Source organism: Alosa sapidissima, chromosome 2, assembly GCF_018492685.1.
Source record: "Alosa sapidissima isolate fAloSap1 chromosome 2, fAloSap1.pri, whole genome shotgun sequence".
NCBI classification, from domain to species: domain Eukaryota; kingdom Metazoa; phylum Chordata; class Actinopteri; order Clupeiformes; family Clupeidae; genus Alosa; species Alosa sapidissima.
In genome coordinates this window covers 16,178,572-16,195,622 of record NC_055958.1, presented here as the reverse complement: position 1 = coordinate 16,195,622, position 17,051 = coordinate 16,178,572, and the positions used below count along the sequence as shown (strand labels likewise).

The 17,051-nt window shown below is 42.5% G+C and overlaps 1 protein-coding gene across 1 annotated transcript in view; it reads left to right on the top strand.

Moving 5' to 3' along the window:
* The first annotated feature begins 2,282 nt into the window (after positions 1 to 2,282).
* The window catches only part of adcy5 (adenylate cyclase 5), a 101,141-nt gene continuing 86,372 nt past the window's right edge, over positions 2,283 to 17,051 (top strand). The window contains 1 exon segment of the mRNA XM_042084655.1: positions 2,283 to 4,479. Coding sequence (XP_041940589.1) covers positions 3,544 to 4,479 — 936 coding nt within the window. The 5' untranslated portion in view covers positions 2,283 to 3,543.

The following is a 17,051-nucleotide window of genomic DNA, read 5'->3' as shown; positions in this document are numbered from 1 at the left end:
TGAGCCTTTGATGTCAGACACCAGACAGGCAAGGTGACCCTGGGTGATGACCACCTCAGTCATCCTAGCACCCGCCCACTTTCTGATGTACGCCTAGCCGTTTTTGCTCAAGGGTATCTGGGTAGGGTTTTGTCTTGTGCGGTCAACCGTGGATCTGTTAGACAGTTTGTGTTGCGAGGCAGGCATGCGACTCGAAACATTGCATGTGAAAGGAAATAAGACAAATCAACCCACCTTGGGTTAGATACACATGGTAGTCTAAATGAAGCATGCCACTAAACTTTCAACTCCCTTCTCAAATATCCCTGGGCTTTTTGATAAAATAAAAAAAAAGTTTTGCATGGGACCAGCAGACTTTGTATAAGTATGGTTATTAATATACCTATATATTTACAATAAATAATATGGGAAGCAAAAAAAGATGTCTTGAGACTTGTCTTTTTTCATATCAATAGCATATGAACTTTTGGGTATCCACAGGACTATAGGCTACTACCAAACATGGCACTTGTCAATTATAATGTGGCAAAAATATAATCATGCTGGCACCACTAGCTAGCATAAAAAACAGTTAGATTTCAAGTCTTAAAAAAGGACACTTTAGGGGGAGTCTGATTGTAATCCAATACATTTTGACAAATTAATCAGACTGCTCCAAACAGTTCTCTAGCTGTAGACAAAGGAGGGTTCTCCGCGCTTCTGTCGTTTGACGACAATCCGGTGCAACCAGGCCAGGCCAGGCCAGATATTTCAGAGAGAAGGAGAGACGCCGGTGCAGCTCAGATGTCTTCTTAATTTTCAAATTAAGTCTTAATTTTAAGTCTCAATCTTCATTTTTTAAATTAAGAAGACAACTGAGCTGCACTGGCGTCTCTCCTTGTCTCTGAGTTCTCTAGCTGTCTATTTAGTATTTGTGGATAAAAATGGTGTTCACACATGATCCTGACTTGTCTTTATCAAGCCTTTAACAATTCCAGCTAATAGCTTCTGAAACACAGAGGGAAGTGGTGTGATTTCACTGATTGTTGAGTTAAAACTTCTGGTTTCGCCAGAACCACAGACTCTCAAAAAAACATCATTTTAAATCAGTTACCATCATAAACAGAGCAGAGGGAGCCATATAATTTATTAAAATAAAGTTGTATTAGATAATGGGGCACAGTCCTACATTAGCCTTTTTCCTGAAACCATTGATGTGTCTCCACACGATGGCAGCAGACATCCTTTAGAAGTCACAGATGGAGACCTCTCAGGTCATTAAGATTTCACAAGTGTCTGTGCAGCCCATGCACACACACATACCAATTACTGGGACACATAGATTAAACAACAGTAGAGGGGTACCTGAAAATATCTATTTATCAAGAGGACATGGTGCTCCTGGCTATTCACTTTGATTGTAGTTGAGGAAAATGGTTTGTGGCTAGTTTTCCCCCGCCTTACTCAATCAAGGCAGAGAGACCATTTTTGTCAGGTTCAGGTTTGGTGGTCATACCCAGGTTTCACTATGAACTGTCATAATGTTTTTGAAAGTTAAGCAAAAGTAAAAGGAAATGGAATGGCTAGGCTAGCTATATAACATATTTCCCACACAGTAATAACTCTTAATGCTTCATAGTCAGATATTAAGACAAAGGGGTTTTGTTGACTTGGGTTATGATCTGTTCAATAACGTTTACATTCACCATCAGTTTTATATTCTAAAATTGGATGAATACCATGTGAGTAGGCCTAATTCTATTACTTAGGAAGATATGCAAATGTATTTGCAATGCATGCAATGAATGCAAAGTATTTGGCTCATAAATCATAATTCACATTACTGAAATATGCTCATTGGTCCCCAGCTCAATAAGTTGTGTAGGAGAAAGTTTTACCTCTTGTCATCTCAGCGTACTAATAGATCAGTTTATTAGTTAATAAGCTGGAATGGAATGGTTACACCAAGAGAAAGAGGAGGTTTGCCTCCCATGTTTATTCTGAACTAAAGCTATTTAAAACAGTGGCCCTTGTCTTTTGGCCCTGTAGGCCTAGTCATACAGATGGGGAATTCGATTTGATAGCCTACGCTTGTTAAGTGTCGACTGTCCAGCTGTGGTAGGAAACCCGCCTACTAGTTATATGAATCAGAGAAGGGCGCCTGAAACATTTAATAGGCCTATGCTGACAGAAGTCACAGCCAATGAAAAGCCAGTGGCGAAAGTTTTTCAGGTCGATCCACCCAATTGCGCTAGAACGAAGGCGGACCTCAGGAATCAGCCTTGGTTGAATGGTAATAGAAGGCACAGTGGCAGCGAAACGGCTTGAGGCTTAATCAATACTGTGTATTTCGTCGTGGACAGTCCGCAGAAGATTTTTTTCGTGCCAGTTTTTAAAACGACTCTTGTACTGCCACTCTCTGGCGTGGACTAAATTCATAGCTCTGCAAGTGGAAAATAATCTGCATTTTGACGCGCTGACGTCTGTGATGCTGCATGAATCCGCATGGACAAAATGTGTTGGTGATTGGGAAAGGGGATCTTGATCACAAACAAGCAGCTGCAACATATAGCCTAAAAACGGGATAGTGTGAGCGTTGCATTGGAAGATTCACGAGTGTCGTCACTCATCATGAGGTAAAATCACCATGCTGTCCTTGTGGTCAATGAACATTTGCGTGGGTCGAGAAGATCGCGCGTTTGAGAGGAAATCATATGTGTCTGACCATGCGCTGGGCTGCATCCCTAAGCTCCTCACAGGTGGACGACTTGCTTAAATCAATGAATCAATACAGATAGCAGCATGTAGCCTAGAGGTTATTTTTTTTTGCCGTGTTTTCATGCCTCGGCTTGCCGGATGTTTTCTTTTCTACACCAGCAGATAAAAGGGGGCAAATAGGAGGACATGCCATAGATAACATTACTCGCCCACTGATGCTGCTGACATTTGGCGATTTGATGTGTTGACAGAACATGACATATGTGCCGAGAATTCCCTCCGTATCAGGACTGTGTGGCTGTGATGTTCTGGTCGTCCTGGGATGAGTCCAAAATGACCGGTATCTTATTTAATTATTTTTAAGTGGTCTCTAAATCAGTTGTCATATTATGGAGACTGATGCTAATGAATTGTAGAATGAAGATTATAGGAAAACGATTTTCTGTAGGCCTATTTATAACCAAGGACTTGGGCCTATAGGCTACTGAAATGGCATCTTTTTGCGCGCAACATCAACGTTTATTGTTTGTAGCCTATCACATGTTGAAGTGGCGTCAAGATGTTTACCACTGCACTTATCACGATGAACTTATGTCCTTCGGGAAATCTGATATTTCATTTCGTAGTGACCACATAGCTTGAGTACTTTAAAAAGTTCAGAAATAAACTGTTCAGAGGAAAGCTTTTCTTAGGAGAAGTTAATTTTGGGGAGAAATTATGATCGCAAGCAACAATCAGTGAAACGTAGGCCTATGTCGGGCTTAGTTTTAGGAAAAGGGAAGTTTTCTTTGGAAAGTTTATTTATTAGCTGTTACCTTTTAAACAGAAGAGTAGAGACTAAGCAGCATGTCTAGATCGAACAGTGTAAGCCCGCCCGGCGTTGGTGCTCCTGGGCTGAGGGGAGGGACGGAGCACAGATCTGCTTGGGGCGAGTCAGAGGCCGTAGCGAACGGATGTCCATACTCGGCCCGATCCTCCACCAGAAGGCTCGCACGGTCCAACAGCAGATGGAGGGAGGAGGACGATTTCGACCGACAACCGGGGAGAGCTACCACAACCGTCAGCCGAGTTAGTTTCAGGTCCAAGTCTGCGTGGCAAGAACATGGGGAGGAGAGTCGCAACAATAACCGTTCGTCCCAAAGGTACGCGGATGGCGAAGTGAGACCCAAGTCGGTGGAGTTGGGTCTGGAGGAGAGGAGAACCAAATCAAAGTCGGAGGAGGAGGACGCCGTGTCCGACGTCCACTTTTCTATGTTCTCAATGGTCGCATGCTGCACCAGCGTGATGCATATTTTCAAGTCCAAAAAGTTTCAGTCGGAGAAGTTGGAGAAGTTATACCAGCGCTACTTTTTCCGACTGAACCAGAGCAGCTTGACCATGCTCATGGCTGTGTTGGTGCTTGTATGTGCGGTCATGCTGGGATTCCACTGCGCCGGCGGCTTCTATCGCCTAACTTATGTGGTTGTTTTCTCAATGGCTATTTTGCTTATCCTTGTGTTAATGATCGTGTGCAATCGGAATGGATTCCACCAGGACCACATGTGGATCGTCTGCTACGTTGTAATCCTTGTCGTGCTGGTGGTACAGGTGATAGGTGTTATTCTCGTGCAGCCCAGAAGTGCTTCGGAAGGAATATGGTGGACTGTTTTCTTCATTCATGTTATCTACACGCTGCTCCCGGTCAGAATGCGAGCAGCGGTTATCACCGGGGTGGTGTTGTCTGCCATTCATGTCATCATTTCATGGAGACTCAACGAGGTGGATGTTCTCTTGTGGAAACAGGTGAGCTAATTTACTACTCGTTATCAGTTTGTCTAACATCTGGTGTTTCTATGGCTGTCACATGAGTTGTAAAGTTATCTCAACCATCTTCAGTCTGTCAAAATAACACGCAAAGCCCCACTTCTGTTAGGACACATTTTGAAGATGTATTTGTTAGCCTATGGGTGAGGGTGGATTGATGATATCCTATAGGCTTGTGGTTTCAAGATATAACATGAATAATGGCCCCATAAATGCAAAATAGACACATTTTAAAAAAGTAATGCAAATATAAGCAGCAAAGCACCTGCAAACTGAAAACATTTAGACAAAGATCTGCTTTAACCCTCTCTGATTTAGAGCTTGAAGAGGGGGGCAATCAACCAGTGGTTGCTAGGAAACCTCAAGAGGTTTGTTCCTTGTCATATTTCTGAGGACTACATCCAGGGAATGAGTTGCATAAACAATAGCAACCAATTAAAGCTTATTTTAACCACCAAGAGAAAGTGATTGGTTAATTCTTAGCATTGTGTGGTAGGATCAGGCTTCACTCAGTTTCTTATTCTTTCTTAGAGTGCTAGGTCAATATTTGACCTAAGGAAGAAATCAAGGTTATTCAAGGAAGAAATAAGGGTGCACTTAAAACATGTTTATTGATGCATGTCTATAGTTACATGTTTATTTAAACATGTTTTGCATGCAAAGTGTGGCCTTTTTTTCTTCCTTAATTCTTAGCATTTCTAGTTCTATGCATGTCAATTGGGGATGAATGGTATCTGAAAACAGATATAGCCTGGTGCAAACAGTCACCAGCTGAGATATTCCATTAATCTAGACATTCCAGTAACTTGTGCATTTGACAGTGGCTCTTGTACCAAGATGATTTCAGATTAATGACAGGGTAGAATGGAGAAAATATGCAGCCATGGCACGTCAACGTCTACAGATGGTTGCCTTAAGCCCATTTGCCAAGTCACCAGAGCTCTACATTTGATTGGTTAGGTTTGGAAATCAATGACATTGATTCACAAGAAGAAATTATTCAAGTGACAAAATAGATGGAAAATTGGTGACATTTCTCTCAGTGTGACTGCAGGAGTATTTTGACCATAACCTAGAATAAAAGAAATTGCTGTACATTGTAAAGTTACAAAAATCTAGTTTGTAATTGTAAACCGCAGGCTCATTTAAAGCTTTAGTCGTTTTTGTTTTGTTTCTTGAGTGAAGGTGTCAAGTGGTTATATTATGTACAGCATCATTGTATTCCATTATTTTCATTGTTCTTTTCCAGATTTTCCAGAATTCTCTCTTTCCTTCAATGCTTCACCTTTTCCCCAAAAGATTCCCATCTCCATGAATACATTTTAATGCTTTCTTTTTATACCCCTGATTGTTTTTTTCTAATGCTTATGGACCAGGTTGTTTGCCTCCACACTTTTTAAACCAAATATGTACCATATAAAACCCATAGCCCTCTGGCTATTGTTTTATGAGGCAGGCTACATTGTTCCATTTTAAACTCCACAAGCCGCGGCTACTTTTCAGTCCTAACTAACTTTCCACCCTTGCTGTCCAGCGTACTCACCAGCACAGAAGTATTCCACATTGTTCCAGTGGTCATATTTATGGATGTGCCCAAGTTATGCTGGCAACAGGAACCCTCTTTGTGTGCCCTCAAGTGTGAAGTTAGTGGTGAAGTTAAGATTATTACTGCAGCACCTCTTAAATGGAAGATTAGGAAGTACTGAGTGCATGAGGCGTGCGACATACTCCAAATGACTCTGCCCTTGCAGTCTGTGGACATGTCACACTGAGGAGAAGCATGAAAAGTAACACACACCAAATGTTCTTTTGTGAGGTGCTGGCCGCTGGTAGAAAAGACGCTTCGGCAATCTGATGAAGGCCTAATAGGCTGAAACTTGTTTGTCTATTAAACCTCTCATATGGAGCCAGAGCATGCAGCACTTTTCTACCATTCACACTGAGAAGAAGCAACGTTGCATTACCACTTTAGTTACACTTACAAGATCATAGTTATGCACGAGAAACCAGATCTGGAGTGTTTTGGGAGAAATTGTATTTTTCTGTTGTTGACAAAAGTGCTACACAGACTGGCATTCGTGGCTTGGTGTATTTTGCATGATATTCAGAATTATATCCCCACTCTGTCCTCGTCAGCAGTTCTACCAGCCAGGGTTTAGAGCTTGAGCTTGAGTTTTAATGGGGCTACTGCAAACAATGCAGGTAATTGTGCTCTGCTCATTCCCAGGATCCAGTTGTAGGTTGCTGTGCTCCATGTTTACAGATGAGTTTGTTTGTTTGTTTGTTTGTTTGTTTGTTTGTTTATTTATTTATTTATTTATTTATTTATTTATGGGGAAAAATTAATTCAACTGTTTCAGATTTGGATCTTCTCGAACAACTGAGAATCATCTTCTGTTGTGCTGTTGTTCTTTCTCTTTCTCTAAGAAATATACTTAATTTTTGCTGAACAAAGACCAATGTGGTACCTCAATGAAGTTCAAGGTCTTTTGAATGATTTACTGGAAGTAAGCAGTTGCGCCTTGGGTCTGCGTTTTCAGCCCTCTCGGCATTTCAGGTCGCAGTATATCTGCAGCAGAGCCAAGAATTGGAACTGAATAATGCCTCCACGTGTGCCCAGCTTGTGCTAGTGCTTTGTGATATTGCTCTGTGCTGCGCTGCCTGTTTCCAGAGTATGTCAGGCCCTCCTGGGAGACTTCAGAGGAATCTCTGTTTTGCTGCGTGCGGCTTTATGAAGGAACTTTCAATTTTCAGCTCACTACCTGTACATTTTTTAGTACCCCCCCCCCCCCCTCCTTCTATTTGTTTCCTTGAGCCTAATTGCGTCGTTTGAGGGCGGGGGGGTGGGTCCGGGGGTGTGGGAACGGACGGCCGTATTTGTTGCTCTTTCCACACAAAGCTGTTGTCTTAAGCATATCCAATCTCGGTGTGTTTATGGTTCTGAGCACTGTTCCCGGATAGAGGGCTCTGGTTATCCCGGGTGGGGGGACTTGGGGAGATCCGGAACAGTGATGCTGACTTTTTGTAAATTGCTATGAGGGAATCATTCATGCTGAGCAGATGACAGACAAAATGATTTTGCACCATCGCTCAGCAAAATGTACTCCATGAAACAAATGCTTTTATGCATCAGAGGGACAGTGGTGGTAGGTTATAGCAGCACGGTCACTTCAGGTTAGATGGCTAGTGTTGTCAGAACACCAAAATTATGACTTTGATACAGTACCTTACCTAAAAATCTCATTGATAATACTGAAACACTACCATGGCAAAACATTACATAAACATGAGTAACAGAAGTAATAGAATAGGCCTAGATGACAGAATATGGGACTTACTTTTTGTTTTAGCTGAGAACAAATATGCCTTTTATTAAACCCTTATTTAAAACGGCATTCTTAACTGAAAAGAACTGATAAAATTGGATATACTAACATTTTACTTTCATGGTATCGTGCTACCTACTTTGCATCTAGCCCAAACTACAGATTTGGTGCTATCAGGAGGTCGAAAATGCAATCAATCCACGAGTGAAGGTCTGAATCTGTATTTCTGTTTAATTTGGTTAACATTTTGATGTGAAAATGTGGGTGGTGATTGTGCCATCTCTGACATGGGTCTGCTTGTCTTAAATGCTCTGAATACCCGGGCTGCAAAGTCTGCATCATGTGGCAGCCACTGAGGTCTGTGACGCCTCATTTCCAGCTGTTATGGGACACCTCTGGGGATGCAGCTGTGACGTACAACATGAATCACCACATTTGTTTATATATATATATATATCACATGGTATCGTGCTACCTATATTATATATATTTTATATATAATATATATATATATATATATATATATATATATATATATATATATATATAAAAAAAATATATAATATCACATATAACAATAGTGCTACAGAATATATTTATATTTGGGGGGGGGGGGGGGGGCTTTTATGCCTTTAATCTGACAGGACAGTGAGGGAGTGACAAGGAGAGGGAGATAGGGTGGGGATCGTGAAATAACCCAGGCCAGACTCGGGAAATGACCCGCATATGGAATGAGCGCTGTAACCAGTTGTGCCACAGCGCCCCCCAAATCACCCTATTTCTAATAGACTTCACGGTCTCATGTCTGCACATGAGGCATGCTTACTTAACTAAGTTCAAGTGCATTGTGTCGTTGTGACAGCTGTGGGCTTACTATAATGTTTGCTCATATGTGATTGGCCTAGCTTTAATATGAAGTGCTCTATAATCCCCAGAAAAATTGGCTTCTCCTGTAAGTATTTCCCAGGCTATTCAATAATTAAGCAACACTCCCTCTGTCTCATCACAACCAAAGACATCCCCCTGTCCCAGTATGACGCCTCGAGGGATCTCTGGTTCTCAGAAGGGGACAGTCATAAAGTAAACAACACCAGCATTGTTTACCTTGCACTGACATTAGAGGTCTCGAATCATCATTGTAACTATTTATGTCTTCATCTTTGTCAGTACCATTATTAATGGATTCATGCTGATGTGACTACCTGTCTATAACTATGACTTTTTGACCGCCAGACTGGCCAGTCCCCTCTTGATCCTATGGGTTGAGATGACTCTATTCATTGCAATATACATGTAGCTCAAAATTCTTCAAGTTCCTGAAAATTCTTTAAATTCTTAGTCTCTCTGGTCCCTCTACCCTTGCGCTAATCCTGTCGCATCAATCTGGCCAGCTTTACTTGAATCTGCCCTGAAGTGATGAGAACAACACCTTGTGACTAGTGTGCACGTGAACTTCAAGGTTGTTCGGTGACAAACTGAAATCCGGCTCTAAAGAAAGGCCTATGATGTTGGCCACAGTCAGAGAACAACTCTGGGGGCCCTTAGTGACTCTGTTATCCGAAGCCGTAAACACAAGGGCCTACCTCTCTGAGTGTCTCCTCCACTTCCCCTTCTGCCTCCCACCCAACCCCACTCTCCTCTGTTATTAATCAGAGACCGGAGAGGGCCGAGGTAGCCTCGTCGTCCTCGGAGGCAGCCCTGGATCTCCCTTCGTCCTTAAGGAAGGAAGCTAAGGAGAGGCGGACGGTCTCGCTTGGCCCGCCTCCAGCTGTAATGAGGTTTGCGGCTGCTGTAATTGAATTGCCCCACGCTGTAACGTGCAGACTCGCTGGAATTCAAAACAGATGTCCTCTACCTCCACCACCCCTCCTGACAGACCTGCTATTAATTTGCCTTTGAGATTCAAATCCTCCCCACTGACAGAACAAGCCCCCCCCCTCCCAACAAAACTCCTTATAGATTTGACTTTAGCAACAGCTAGTGTAGAAAGAAAACCCCTTGAGGGAGGTTCAGTTTTAGAACATGCGCTCTGCATGTCTCTGCAGACCGTTGCCTTTCCTGGGTGACCGAGCTCGTTTTGATCCCTTTTTTTAGACTTGAAACCTGCCAGAGTCGTGACCATAGGTGTGAGACGGTTGCGGGCACTAACCATGGCAGGGCTCTGGCCCTGCGGAGGGGGCTCCCGCTGTGGTGTTCATGTGAGCTTGGGGAGGACTGCGTCGCCTCCTCCTCCTCCTCCTCCTCCTCTCAGAAACCACTTCTGCCTCTGTCCCCCGTGAGTGCAGACCCTACACAGAGCCTCCAGTATCTTAGCAACTGAGTCTTCTTTTAAACGCAAACACCATAGAGCGGCATCTTCTGCCGAGCCGTCCCTGTTGAGTGCCTTGGTCTTTTTTTCATCTCCCGCTCTTCCAGAGGATTCCGTGTCTCCCTTTGTGGCGTAAAGTGAGATAATTAAGACACAACTGCTCCCAGACCATGACGTGTTTTCCCCTGTGTTGCCCCCCCCCCCCCCCCCCTCCCCACACACACACACACACACACACACACACACATCCCCCTTCACAACATATTGTTTTTCTTCTTATCAAGGGAGGCCTGTGGGCAATCATGGAAATGGGAAATAATGTGTGTGGGTGACGCAAGGCTTTTAACAATAGTGCTACAGAAGGCTGATCACAGGTGTTCCATTAAGACTTGTATAGCCCACGATGGTTATTTCTGATGTAATCTTTATGCCTTAAAGGTACTGTTAGTGACATTAGAATGCCTTATTCACTTCCGTAAGACCATATGAGTCCATTTCCACCTTTCAGGGTGCAGAGCATAGGCCTATGTACATGCAGTAATGGTATTGTTGGGAATCCTGTCTGTGCTGATTTACTAATAAAGCTGGACTGTACGGTAACGTGTATAACAAGTTATTACCTGCAGTTTTGAGCAAAAAGCTTTCTGCTTAACTAAAACCAGTCACATTTTTCCCCTCCCTGTCCAGCACCTTTTGATGCTCAGATTCCTTTTCAGCTTCACGCTGTTTGTTTTATGAGTGAGGAAAAATCCACTTGGTGCGATGTGCCGTCACTTGTGAACATGCAACAGGTACATTTAGTGGAGCTCTTTGAGAAGCCACACAATATTATCTATGCACTTTTTTGGTTGTTCTGTTAAGTTTCCCTTTTGAAAGGCGATTAGGCAAGAGCATATTTTGATGGAGGGAAATGGTTGCGGCAACATCTTTTGGGCCAGCATTTTCCTTTGATAATGTTTCTTATTGATTTTATTGACATTGATTTTTTTTTAAACGGCATGATAGAATTTTGACATATTTAATTCTGAAACGCGCTGAACAGCTCCATTTCCTACCTTCGAAAGCGAGAGCGCCAGATCTGTCTTATCTTTTAAAAAAAATAAAAGGGGAAAAACCACAGTCTAGTAGATGGAATGTGCAGCCTGATATTCAGTGCTCGGTGTTTGCATGAGAACTTGCTGTACTCGTGAACTGAAGAGGGCAGGTCGACCCAGATTCCCCAACACTTTTAATTGGGCCCCCGTCCGTGTTTTTTTTTTTTTTTTTTTTTTTGAGCTAGCAGCGACGCTAACCTTGGTGCCTCCCCAAGTGACAGTGATATATGCAGCGGTGCACTGGAACTTTTCTCGGCCCTGCTGTATACATTTGTAAAGATGGCGGAGAGATGGCTGTGGGCCGAGAGAGAGGACGCTAAGGAGGTACCAGTGAAGCAGAAGATGATTCTTTTCCTCTGCTGAGTTAAGACATATGTTCCCACTGTTTTGGTTATTTATACTGGGGGGGGGGGGCAGGTATCATGCTTCTTAGACTGGCCTGAGTCATAGTTCAGAAGTGGATGAAGATATGTTGGAACAAACTGAATATCTGGATTCTTTTGTTTAATCCTTCTATGTCACTTGTATAGTTTGATTAATGCCAAGAAAGTAGCTTAATGAACCTAGACCAGCCACAGGCATACGTAATGTAAACGCCATTAATTGTAATTTCAGTATTCTTGACCATTCATTGGCCTTTCAATGAAGGGATCTGAATTGATTCACTAGTCAGAGATGGCTGTGGTGTTGATAACTGGAGTGGTAGTGGGGGTGAAGAAACAGTCTTGTGTATTGTAGATGTGAGGCGAGATGGAAGTATGAGAGGACTAAACTGACTTTCTGCTAGGGGGGGTTTGTTTCAAGCTCCTGTACAATCATGCAATGTAAAGTTGTGTAATGTAATGTTTTGTTGCCGTTGGTGCTGGCTGACAAACGGTAACTGACAGGGCTTAATTATACAGCACTGAACAATATCGGCTTGCCAGTTCATGGCATGCCAGTGACCTCTTCACCTGAAGCCCCTTTGTTCATTTGTGGCAGGGCTGTGCTGTCTCAATGTACATTCAAACTCACTCTTTGTGTGAAAGAGCCTCCCAATCTCCCCAGTCTACAAGAATGGAAACTCCTTGTTCCCAGTTTGTCGCTCTGCACAAATGAGTTGCCCCCCCCCCTCCACCCCCGCCTGTCTGTCCCACCCCGCTGGTCAAACTGAAATGGAAGCTTTTCTGGATGGATGTTTCCTTTTATTGTTGGCACAACTGTTCTTTTTTTTCGAGGGAAGCCTTATGTCTGACAGTGAATTGGGCATGTGTTAACAATTATTTGGGTTAAAGAATAGTGTTATGTCATATCATGATTTGGACGGACAGATTCAGCTCCATAGGCCGAAAATGAGGCACTGGTTATGGATAATTGGATCTGGTTTGACTCTGGTATAGGCTGATGTTTTGATTGTACAATAATGGATTTGTCAGGAAATGTATTTTTAGTGAAGGTGTCATTATTGTAGGGTGATTAGTGTGTATGTCACACTGTTTTTAGGCCAAAAGTATCACTCTGACAGCAATTTCTCACTCTTAACTCTTTTTTTAAATTCTGCCTGCCATATGAATACAGTGTTGGTTGTCCTTGCTTTTTTAGCTCACTCAGTCAGTCTCATGATCCTGTTGGGCCTTTTGTCTCTGAAGTTAACCGCAGGTTATGCAGTGGGGGCTTTTCAAAGGACGCCCGGGTGCAGAGAGCTCAGCCCCACTGGGTCCTGTGCTCAGCCCCTGTGATGAAACTTTAATGTGCCCCTCTGATGCCTGGTGCATTGATATCAGATTATTGTGCCCTCCCTTTGCCTGAAAAAAAAAAAGTGAAAATAGGCAAAAATGTGCCTAGTAGTCTGTCAATGTACTGGAATTGTACTCAAGTGTAGGACAGATGCGTCAGGGAGGACGCAGAGCTAAAGCAGGGGAGGGGGGCATAGATGGAGGGCAAGAAAATAGAACGAGCCCGAAACAAACAGCTACTGGCCAGATTTAGCATTCAGCATTCTTTACAAAGAGGGGGACGGTGCTGCTATGCAAAGTTTGGGAACAACTGATGTATGAAAAGTTCCATTAATGAACAGTTGTTGGTCTGAAATTGTCAGTGGACCAGAGAAGGAACAGAAGGGCAGTATTTCATCTGAGGGGCGACACCATGGTGGTGAAGTCTTAGGACCATCAGAACTCATTTCCTGGGGTTATTTTAAGGCATAAAATTACTTTCTCTGATCTGTTTTACGCAGAAGCAATGTTAAAAATAATATGGATGTAATCAGACTGGAGTAATCCAACAACCCCATTATGTGAATACCAATGAAGTGAAATATATTACAACTGGCGAAAGCTGTGTTCTGGTTTGTGGCTTTGATATTAGCTACGGAATTAAATCACAATTTTAACTTGAGTTCTGATGACTAAGGTACAATACTGTTTCCAAACAAGTTGGGACTCTTTGTAAAATATAAATAAAACCTAAATGCTATGCAAATCATGTAAACACTTTTATTTATTTGAGAATAGTGGAAAGACAACAATTGATGCCAGCAAGATTCTCAAAAAATGTTTGGGAGGGAGGCATTTTGTTTCTTCACATCTTCTATTAACAACAGTCTGTAAATGTTTGAGAACTTGTTGCTGGTATTTTTTAAAATGAGCTGTTGTCCCATTCTTGCCCGATATAGGATTTCAACTGTGTCTTTTTTAATCAGGTTTTTTTTTGTCCCAGTGTGACAAGCCTGGATTGCAGACAGGCCATTTTATCACCAGGACTCTTCTACTATGGAGCCATACTATTTTAATATATGCAGAATGCAGCTTGGCATGGTTTTCCTGAAAAATAGGTTGTCTGGATGGCATATGTTGCTTAAAACCTGTGTATATATATCATTCAGCATTAGTTGTACCTTTCCAGATGTTTAAACTGCCCATGCCAAAGGCACTGACACTGATTGTACCCCAATACAATCATAGATGCTGGCTTTTAAACTGTGCATCCTCTGGGCTAAAGAGGATAGGGATCATCCAACTTGTTGTTATTGCAGAGTCCATGATTTACAACAACTGATTTAACCACAGGGCAATTTCCCACTTCTGCTCAGTCCATCTTAAAGGAGCTCTTAGTACAGAGGCATTTCTGGATCATGTCTAAATATGGTTTCTGCTTTGCATACGTTTTAACCAGCATTTGTAGATGGAGCGTCAAACTGTGGTTATAGACAATGGTTATCGTTTTACTGAGCCCATACATAGATTTTTATTACCGAAACAGATCTGGTTTTAATGCAGTGCCATTTTCAGTGCACATTTTTACTTCTGAGAGACTCTGCCTCTCTGTGATGCTCTTTTTATACCTGGTCATGTTTCCAGTTAACCCTGGTGTTTTCTTTAGCATTACACAACTTTTCATACCTTTTGTTGCCCCATCTCAACTTTTTTGAGAATTTGCTGGCATCAAACTCAAAATGAACGTGGTTGTTTTTGTTTTGTTGTTGTTTTGTGAAATTGTCACATTTGTCTGTCTCAACATTTGATGTTATCTATGTCCTTTTGCAATTAGATCTGGATTTGCAAGTTTTATAGATTACCACATTCTGTTTTTATTTACAGCGTCCCAACTTTTTTTGGAAATGGGGTTGTATATGCATCACTATATAAATGTGCTTCTCCTGAGCAAGTGGTCTAGCTTAATGTTTTGTCCTAACAAATTATGCAACTAGTTCAGATTCGTCTTGGCATTAAGCTGCAAGGAGGGATGGAAAGAGAAATTTATCTTCGTTTCATTTCAATTAATTTGTCTTGCCGTTTACTGAAGATTACACTTCAAACATTGGGCAAGTCAGAAGGACTTAGACTTTTAGAAAATATTAATCCTGGCATAAATGTAATAGGTCTCTTGGATTTGAAGCCAGTACTTGCTCTGTGCATTATGTTTTGAGGTTAGAAGAATTAGCAATGTTTGCAGCTCTAACATGTACCCTTTTGAAAGTAACACCCTTTCTTTGTGAGCCAACAGTTCCTTATTCCTCACTGTAACCTAACTTGTTTGCCATTTTCTGACCTGCTAAAACAACAGGGGCTGCACCAAAGTCATCATTGTCATTTAGGAATTTGTGGTGAACACACACCACCCATGTATGCCGTTGTTTGTCCGGATTTATTTCCAGGCAAGCGAGGCAGACAGAATTCATAAAGCAAGCAGCACTACCCTAAAAGATTAACAGCCCCCAGCGCTTATTCATATCTTTGGCTTGGTGTCATGGCTCCCACTTATCCTGCCTGTTATTCTGCCCCTCCACTTACAAGCGAGGGAGGGCCAACGACTAAGCGTTCAGCCGTAATGCTAGAAGATGATGAGCCTTATTCCTGCTCATGTTGGTCAGTGTTCCCTTCTGATGAGGGAGACACTCTGCTGTTAGTTACCCAGGAAACTGGAGGAGACTGGTGCTTCCATCATGTACACACGGCCATTTTTCATAGATGGCACAGTGTGATCTAAGATGTGAATACTTAATGCCTCTATTTTACATTTGGACATTTTGAGTACACCAATAGCTATGTTATATTGTTCTCGAAAGCTTGTTGTGTATTCATGGCACAGAGATGTGCATACTTGGGAACTTTGGACATTTGCAAAGAATGACTCGAAAGTTTCCGCATATCTCTCTCTTGGGTGAGCAGCACAAACACTCAATCATTTCATTCACTAGCTTTTCTGTTCCACAAACAGCTCTCTCTCTCTCTCTCTCTCTCTCTCTCTCTCTCTCTCTCTCTCTCTCTCTCTCTCTCTCTCTCTCTCTCTCTCTCTCTCTCTCTCTCTCTCTCTCTCCCCCTCCCTCCCTCTCACACACACAAACAAAAACATACATACACACAAACAAAAACATACATTCACACTCACACATACACACACACAAACACTCACACTCTCACACACACACACACAAACAAAAACATACTCACACTCACACTCACACTCACACACACAAACAAAAACATACATACACACTCACACAAACACTCACTCTCACTCACTCACACTCACTCTCACTCTCACTCTCACTCACACACACACACTCTCACTCTCACTCACTCACACACACTCTCACTCTCACTCACTCACTCACACACACTCTCACTCTCACTCACTCACTCACACACACTCTCACTCTCACTCACTCACACACACTCTCACTCTCACTCACTCACTCACACACACTCTCACTCTCACTCACTCACTCACACACACTCTCACTCTCACTCACTCACACACACTCTCACTCTCACTCACTCACACACACTCTCACTCTCACTCACTCACACACACTCTCACTCACTCACTCACACACACTCTCCCTCCCTCTCTCTCCCTCTCACACACTCTCTCTCTCACACACACACACACACAAACACAAACAAAAACATACATACACACACACACAAACACAAACAAAAACATACACACACACACAAACACAAACAAAAACATACATACACACACAAACACAAACAAAAACATACATACACACACACACACACACACTCACACTCACACTCACACTCACACATACACACACACAAACACTCACACTCTCTCACACACACACACACACACACAAACAAAAACATACATACATACACACACACACATACACACAAACACTCACACTCACACACACACACACACACACACACACACACAAACAAAAACATACATACACACTCACACATACACACAAACAAACACAAACACTCACACTCACACACACACTCACACACAAACAAAAACATACATACACACTCACACATACACACAAACAAACACAAACACTCACACTCACACTCACACTCACAC